At 48.5% G+C, this 9,163-nt stretch overlaps 1 protein-coding gene across 1 annotated transcript; it reads left to right on the plus strand.

The window, feature by feature from the left end:
- Positions 1-2,571: 2,571 nt before the first annotated feature.
- Positions 2,572-3,808, plus strand: LOC130704779 (coiled-coil domain-containing protein 86-like). Its single transcript, XM_057528186.1, is given in 2 exon segments — positions 2,572-3,107; positions 3,109-3,808. Coding segments are annotated over 2 exon segments (1,236 nt in total).
- Positions 3,809-9,163: the final 5,355 nt, after the last annotated feature.

Consider the following 9,163-nt stretch of genomic DNA (forward strand, 5'->3'; position numbering starts at 1 on the left):
CCCTATCAAATTTCCAATGGCGTTTTCCACAGAACTAGAACAAAAAAAATTTTAATGTGTATGGAAACACAAAACAATCTTGAGAAAGAAGAATGGAGCTGGAGGAATCACACACTCTCTGACTTTTTAAAATATTTTCAACACTAACACAAAAAGAACCTTCAGGAACTCCTTTTATTCCAAGAAATGGATGTTCTGCAGTGTTTGTTCAAATGAGAAGGGTCTTGGGAGGTAAAGTAGCTGGTTCCCCATTTCCCTTCAGGGCAGGACCACAACTCAGACCCCGGAAAAAATATTTCCCATTGAAGAACCTCCAAGCAAGAAGATTCCAGAACGCATTCATTCATTTAGTCATTTAACAATCATCTACTTAGCATATTTGGTGCCACAGATGAGATGCTGGGGATGGGAAGATATGGGAACCGGCCTGGGAAGCCCTCCCAACTGACGTGGGGCAGAGCAGCTAGAAGCACCGTCCTTGGGAAGATGGAAAGAGTGAAGAGCATCGCACATACTGGCGGTCTGTGGGCCAGGTCTGGCTCCTGACATATTTTGTTTGGCTTGAACAGTGTTGTGCTAGATTAGTTTTTAAAATTATGGAATAGTTGCCAACCTTTAAAAGTTTGGAAAATTCATGCACACTCATGAACAACTCATTCCCCACACACATTTACAACCAGATGTCCAACGTCTTTTTATAAACTCGGGAGACCTAGAGACAACTGGGCCCACATTTCTGCCTCACTAGGGGCACGTACTTTGGTTCTCTACGGTCCCCCCCTGCCACTGCCCATGGACGCCCCAGAAGGGCCACCTGTGTTACCAGCCAGACCACTGGCTGGAAGCAGCCACAAATGCAAGCAATATATGTAAGGTACATTTTCTAACAGCTACATTTTTCTAAAACAGGAGAAAGAAGCAGGTAAAAGTAATTTTAGTAATATATTTTGTTTAACCCAATATGTCAAAAATGTGATGCCGGGCGTCCCTGGTGGCGCAGTGGTTGAGGGTCTGCCTGCTAATGCGGGGAACGCGGATTCGAGCCCTGGTCTGGGAGGATCCCACGTGCTGCGGAGTGGCTGGGCCTGTGAGCCACGGCTGCTGAGCCTGCGCGTCTGGAGCCTGTGCTCCGCAACGGGAGGGGCCGCGACGGTGAGGGGCCCACGCACCGCGATGAAGAGTGGCCCCCGCTTGCCGCAACTAGAGAAAGCCCTAGCACGGAAACGAAGACCCAACATAGCAATCAATCAATCAATCAATCAATCTTTTAAAAAAAAATGTGATGCCACCAATATAAAGATTATTGAGATACTTACGTTCCTTATTCACACTAAATCTTCAAAATTCAATGTTATTCTTACAGCACATCCCATTCAGACTCTCCCCATTTCAGTGCCACAGGTGGGTGCAGACAGGACAGCGGAGGGTTACAGCACGGTACAAGGTGCAGGGCTGGATGGCGGAAGACTGGGCTGGAGAGAGAGGTTGACCCCAGATCATGAGTGGCCTTAAAGGGGATGCTTTTTGTACTTCCTTTTATCAACAATTAGAAGCCACTGGAATTCTGTTTGGGGCCTTCAGTTCAATGCTTTGAAAATCCTTTATGGTGTCTAACATTTCTCCTCTCACATTTTAAATCCACTTACTCATGGACTTCTGAATGCATATGGAGAACAGCGGAGCAGGAACTTCTAGAGGGTTCCAAACTCTTTCCTGTAGAGTGCTGGGGATTCCAAGTTGGGACCTCAGAGGGATGGGGGATGGCAGCTGGACCTGGGCCCCATCTGGGCACCAATAGGAGGACCTTCCTCAGTTTTACATGCTGTGGGTATGTGCAAGATTTTATTTATAGAAAGAGCTCTACTGCTTTTTGTCTTTTTTTTTTTTTTTTTTACTGCCTGAAAAAACCCTTTATGATATTATCTTCCAGAATACATATAATAAAAGAGTCTCTTTCATGTTAGCTGTTTAAGCACTGGGTGTGTTTCCCATTCTCTTCATATGTCTTTTATGGATTCTTCATTCACTTTAAATCCCTTTGTATGGGTTAGTCCGATAAAACTGGGTACCAGAAATACTCATATTATGCCAAAAGAGGACTTTAAAAAATAGAGTCGCATATAATGCCTTAAAATCCTAAAGGGGTTATTTAGTTACCATGCATCTTCAAAAATCTCATGTTAATTAGTAATTATGGATCTGATTGTATAATTATAAGATTTTAAAAGTAACTGTTAGGGCTTCCCTGGTGATGCAGTGGTTGAGAGTCTGCCTGCCAATGCAGGGGACATGGGTTCGAGCCCTGGTCTGGGAGGATCCCACATGCCGCGGAGCAACTGGGCCCGTGAGCCACAGTTACTGAGCCTGCGCGTCTGGAGCCTGTGCTCCACAACAAGAGAGGCCGCGATAGTGAGAGGCCCGCGCACCGCGATGAAGAGTGGCCCCCGCTTGCCGCAACTAGAGAAAGCCCTCGCACAGAAACGAAGGCCCAACACAGCCAAAAATAAATAAGTAAATAAAATTAAAAAAAAAAAAAAAGTAACTGTTAGATTTAGAAACTCTGGCCGGGCCATGGATATGCCGCGGAGGCGCAGCCGGCGGCTGGAAGGCCTAAAGCCTGAGTCCCCCGAGAACCCCACCTCAGTTCTGCGGGCCAGACGGGCCCTTGTGGAGCTCGAGTCAAACCCAGAAGAAATCAGGGAGCCCGGGTTTCCTCGGAGGGTGCGGCCACCCGGCCTGGGGTCTCCCAGACATCAGCCGGAGACAAGCCCGAGATCACCCAGTCTACGGGAGGGGGCAGGCTTGGGGTCCCCCCGAAAGCGGCCAGAGCCGGGCCCAGGGTCCCCCCAGCGTCAGCGAGACCCAGGCCTGGAGTCGCCCCAAAGACAGCCGGAATCGAGTCCTGAATCCCTCCGGCTTCAGCCAAAGCCAAGTAGGGAGTCGCCAAAGTTTTCCGAGGACCAAGAAGAGGCGGACTCGGAGTTGCCCAAGAGTAAGGAGAAGCCGCGCTCGGGGTCCCCCCGACATCAGCTGCAGCCGGGCCCGGGGTCACCAGAGCCCTACCGGGGTCCCGAGCCCTCTCAGCCACTACAGGGCTGACACCCCAGAGCCTGGTTCCACACGGGATCGGCGTGAGCCCAGCAAGCCCCCGCCGGCCGGGCAGCCGGAGAGAGCCGGCCTCGGGCCAGAGAAGCGAGAAGGGTCTTCAGCCCAGGCCCCAGCGTCCAAGAAACCGAAGAAGGAGAAGGTCCCTAAAGTCCCGAAGGGGAAGCCCAGGGCCGGGCGGGGGTGGAAGGACCGCTCAAAGAAGAGCGTCTCCCAGATGGTCCAGGACAAGGCCCTGCGCACATCCTGGCCGCGGAAGATGCAGGACCCGCAGGAGACAGAGCTGGCCAAGGACTTGGCCCGGCACCTGGAGGAGGAGAAGGAGCAGCGCCGGCAGGAGAAGCAGCAGCGCCGCGCCGAGAACCCGAAACGCCGCCCGGAGAACGGGCGGAAGGTGGAGATCGTCCAGGCGCCCCGAAACCCCGCCAAGCGCAAGCGGGCGAAGCAGCAGCAGCTGCGCTCCGCGGAGAAGCAGGCCGCTGGCCCAGCTGCAGCAGCTCCGAGCTCAGCATGGCCGAGGCCTTCTGTGGCCAACTGCCGTGCCACACACGGCAGCCCTCGGGCCACTGGCCACACGCCTCTGCTGACCCAGGACTCCGGCTCCGTGGCTCCAAAACAGGGGCTCCACCCGAGGCGGGGCTCTGAGCCTCCCAGAGGGCTCACAGGCAGGTCTCTGTGGCACAGGGACCCAGAGGTAGCCTAGGCCCTGGCAGAGACTGGAGGAGGGAGGAGGGTCAGCTCGCTCCTCCCCCCCTCCCCTCCTCCCTCCCCTCCCCCTCCCCCTCCTCTCCCCTCCCCCTCCCCCCTCCCTTCCCCCTCCCCCCTCCCCCCTCCTCTCCCCTCCCCCCTCCTCTCCCCTACCCCCTCCTCTCCAAGTGCCTTCAAACCACGAAGAGTAATTTCTGGTTTCTCAGGGAGCTGGTGACTGGCGGGTGACCCCCCAAAATATGTATGTTCTGTCTCGGAGTCCTGGGTCTAACCCAGGCCAGGAGGCCAGAAGTCAGGAACCCACCTCCCCACACACACACACCTCCCCAAAGGCTGCTTTGGGTCCCTCTGCATCCCCCTGACCCTGTCACCCAGGAGACTGAATCCAGCTCCGCCCCACTTTTCAACACTTAAGGTTAAAATGGGGAGGTTGCAGGGGGCAGGGTCTATCTAGCTCCCCCTTTCCTGTACCAGACTCTGCAGAAGCCCCAGGAATCTGATTCACTCATGCCATCCAGTCTACAGCAGAAGTATTTATTGAACGCCTGCTGTATACAGGCACAATTCTAGGTACCCGGGAATACAGACAAAAGTCCCTGCCCTCAAGGATCTTTCATTCTGATGGAGAAAACATAATAAACAAATAAAATGTAAAAAAAAAAAAGTAACTGTTAAACTTCATTTTTATTAAATAAATCAGTAACAGATGATCAGAAACAGATTTTCTACAAAGAGGAAATGGAGTATGAAGAATTGGCTTCTAAACCTTCCAACCAAACTGACCAAGCTCACTCACTCCCTTCCCCAAACCCATTTGTAAGTTGATCTCCTAGCAAAAGAAAGAAAAAAGACCTCCCAGTTTTGTGACTTATATGGAATAAAGAACACGTCTCTGCCTCTAGACTGTGGCCATCTCTGACTTTCCTGTGATCTGTGCCTCCTCTCTGTGTGGTGAGAGGGTGAACTCACACGGGAAAGCTCTTCTGGATTGCTGCGGACGGACTGCTTGGGAGAGTTTTTCTGCCTCCGTTGCTGAGTTGTCTGGTCTCCCTTCTTCCTCTTCTCCTCACAGGCTTTCTTTTTATTTTCATGGATAACTGATCATATCTTACCTGCCAATCAACTGCCACATTTCATGATGGTTCCAGACACCCCTCCAGGGCACCAGGCTGTTTGTTTTGGGGAATTCCCTCAATCTGATGAATCTGATGTGTCCAGGCAAAGCCTGTGATGGAAACCCACCCAAACCCAGAAGTGTTGGCAAAGGAATTCCCCGGGGTGAGTCCAGTTGAAGGGCTTCTCTAAGCCTCCTCTGTATCCCTCACTGTCTTCTGAAAAGGCAAAGGGAAGCCACATGTGACTGTAATTTACAGTGGCTAATGGACAAGGGCTGGGCTGGGCTGGGGAAGGCATGCTGAGGGACTCCGAGGGGGACAGGTGTTTAGACATTCAGCCATTCATTCCACTAAATGCATTAAGGGCCTCATTAATCCAGGGAGGGATGGGTGCACAAGGCACTGACCAGAAACCGAATCCAAGGCTGGAGAATTGAGTCTAGAGAGAAATATGGGGAGGACACGAGATGGCGCTCCCATGCTTGTCACACCCACAAGCAAGTCCTGGCTAGATTGCTTTTGATTCCACCCCTTCGCTCTTGCACAAGAAAGTGTGTCCTAGCTAGATTGCACTGATTCCACCCGTTCGCTCTTCCACAAGAAAGAGTAGAAGAATGCAAAGGAGAGTGCGGCTTTTGTAGGCATACATCTGAATCAGTTCTAATTTACATAAAAAAGTAAATCATTTGCAAATTTTAGTACTTGAATATCAACCTATCACTTTCCTTAGAATTGATCCCAACAAGCTATGTGTTTCGGCAACAAGTTCAAGGGTAAAGCAGACGCCAAACATCCCAGCAGGAAAAGATGGCACATTAAATGGGGATAGTTAAGGAAATTTTAATACTGTGATTATTTGCAAAAAATATGGGTAAGCTAAAATCATCATGGAACAGTGAAGCACAGTGGGGCCAGATACCGCAAGGAGACTTTATCCCCCTAAACCTGAAGGGAGAAGGGTAAAAGGCTCACCAGATTCCTGAGGGAGAAAGAGGGTCACCTGGTGGAAGCTACAGCCTTTGGGGAAGCCACTGACATCTGTGGCTCAGCTCCCATCTTCTGAGTTCCTGCTTATAAATGCGGCTGTAAGCAGAGGGCAAGGGAAGATGCTGAAGCAGCTCATAGATCCCAGCCCCCCTGGGCAAAGAGCAATTTGGATAGTAGTTCAGAGGATTAAAGGGAAAATGTCCAGCACAGGAATCAATTCCAAGAGGAATTGGGGGGGGGGGGGCGGAAATGGGGGTGTTTGTCAAAGGGTACACACTTCCAGTTATGATATGAATAAGTTCCGGGGATGCACTGTCCAACGTGGTGACTCTAGTTAACAATACTGTATACTCGAAAATTGCTAAGAGAGTAAAAAGTAAATGTTACCACCACCACCATTAAAAAATGATAATTACGTGAGGTGATGGTTATGTTAGCTAACCTTATTGTGGTAATCATTTCATAATATATATATACACATGTATATCTGTAGGTATCAAATGCTCACATTGTACATCTTACACAATATTATATGTCAATCATATCTTGACAAAGGTGGGGGAAAAAAGAGTGGTGTGGAGCTATAGGTCTACTTATCAGGTTTAGAGGCATTTAAGGAAGTTGGGATTGAGAGGCTTATTTGTATAGCTGAAATAGGGGTAATACAGTTGACCCTTGAATGACACGGGTTTGAACTGTGCAGGTCCACTTATAATGGCTTTTTTTCAATAAATGCATACCACAGTACTATATGATTCACAGTTGGTTGAATCTGAGGATGTGGAACCTCAGATATGGAGGGCCAACTGTAAAGTTATACTTGATTTTCGACTGTGTAGAGATTCGATGCCCCTAACCCCCTCATTGTTCAAGGGCCAACTGTATTCAAGGTCCGAGACTTCATGGGACCCAGAGGTATGTTTAGAAGGCTGAGGAACCCAAATGCTAGCAGGTAGGGATCTCACTGGGGCGTGGAGGGTTGACTTATCACAGCCAGTAGGAGCATGAATAGGTCTCTCTGTAGGCTGAACTATAATCTATGCATTTCGGCTCAAGGCAAGGTGAAATTCTGTTGATATAACTCTGACAGTCATGTAGACTATAACAAATGGGGTAGGCCAAGCAACAAAGGCAAGTAATGTTATGCTTGAACTTGAAAAGCATATTCTGGGTATATAAACATACAAAATACATATGTTTGTAGGAATGGAAAAATTACAATAACTTGCCCATTTTTCCTGGGGATTTAGGAAAATAAATTGGGTCATTTTTCAGGTCCATTGTTTCTGGTAAAGTAACATATATGTACACAGATAAATATACAACTATTTGCAACAGTCTGAGGTTTGCCACAATAACTTAACTTTGTAAAACTTACAGTGGTTCTGCCTCAAAGGCATCATATTTACCATGGGGTGCTGTCTTTACTGAAATGCATTTGGGTGTGTGTGTATTCTTCACTAGAAGAACCGCCACAAATTCAGCAATGGCTTGGGTGTGTCAGTTCTGCCAGAATCCAAGGACTTGGACTGATGAAGCTCTCTTCCAGGGCAATAAGACCCTTCACACATATGATATTCTTAATAGAATTCTGTGGCTATCATCTTTGGAGATCACATTTAAGATAGTTATGATTTTTAGCCGTATTTCCTTAAGGAAAATGTAAAAGTCATCCATAAAATTCACCATAGAACACTTCCACCAAAATATTTTTTAGGAAAATGAGAAATGGCTTTAATAATGAAGAAACTAGTAAGCTATAAAATGAATTCATAATATGGATTTCACCAAGTCTGAACTCCTTTGTTGGGCTGCTGAAATTGACCATGCTACATAAAATCAACAAGTTGTAATACGATAATGAAGACAACTGAGGCATTCGGGGAATCCATCGACATCTTTTGTGTTTATATAGAACATCAACAGCCATGACAGAGTATTATCTTAAGATATAGTGCATTGAATAGTGTTCTCCCGAAAGGTATACTGAAGTCCTAATCCCCAGTACCTGGGAATGTGACTTTATCTGGAAAGAGTATCTGCAAATATAATCATGTTAAGATGAGGTCGTTGTGGGTTAAGGTAGATCCTAAATCCAATGACTGGTGTCTTAATAAGAAAAGGAGAGAGAGATTTAGATACAGAGAGAACACACTCAGAAGGAAGAAGTCCACGTGAAGACAGAGGCAGAGACTGGAGTAAGGCAGCTCCAAGTAACGCCAAGCATTGCTGGCAACACCAGATGCAAGAGAGGCAAGGAAGCTTCCTCCCCTAGAGCCTCTGGAGAGCTTGACCCTGCTGACACCTTCATTTCAGACTTCTGGTCTCCAGGACTACAAGAGAATAAATTTCTGTTCTTTCAAGCCAGGTGGTTTGCGGGAATTGTGTTGAGTCAGCTCTAGGAAACTGATACAAATGTAAACAAAAGTTTGAACAAATTACCGTTTTCTGTTAGTAACAGGAAGTCACCAGGGCACTTCCTTCTCTGGCATTCGCCAGCCCCAGCCCATGACTGAGTCCTTTCAGTTTCACCCCCTTGGTCTCTTGGCTGGTCCATGTCTCTTTCCTCCCAGTCACCCCAGTCTGGACCCAGGCTCTGGCACCAACACTGCAGGGTCCTCTCTCCAAACCTCCCTGCTGCCCTGCGTCACCAGGCTCCAATCCTTTCTCCTGCAGCCAAGGAGACGCTGGCATGGAAATCCATGACACCCCACCCCACGCTCCCACCCTCCCCACTCACTTTTGTATAGCTTTAACCATTTTGTGCTTTTCACTTCTCATAGAATAAACCCCCAAACCCTTGCTGTGGCGTCTGGTGCCCCATGTGGTCTCGTCCCTTCTGGCCTCTCCGGTTCCAGCTCGTCCCTCTCTTCTCCTTGCTCCCTGCTCTCGAGATGAGATGCTCCAGCCGTGTTTCTGCTCCCGGAATTCTCCGAGCTCCATCCTCTCCCAGGGCCTTTGCTTACGCTGTTCCTTATGCCTGGAGCAGTCACACCTCCCCTGTGGGCTTTACTCCATGTCCTGCCTATGGAGTTGACCAATCTCGCATCCTTTGAGCGCTCACAGCTTCCTGAACTCTGTAATGTTCCTCCCTTTTCAAAAGGAAAAAAACCCCACGAAAGACGTGCATTTAAGTAATCTTGATCCTTTGCACCATCCCTTCTTCTCACTCTTGTTCCATCAAACTTGAAAGAGTTTGTATATGATTGACACAAAAAAATGAATTTAGTTATACAACCCCAGGCTTG

Source organism: Balaenoptera acutorostrata, chromosome 14 (assembly GCF_949987535.1).
Source record: "Balaenoptera acutorostrata chromosome 14, mBalAcu1.1, whole genome shotgun sequence".
Taxonomy (NCBI): Eukaryota; Metazoa; Chordata; class Mammalia; order Artiodactyla; family Balaenopteridae; genus Balaenoptera; species Balaenoptera acutorostrata.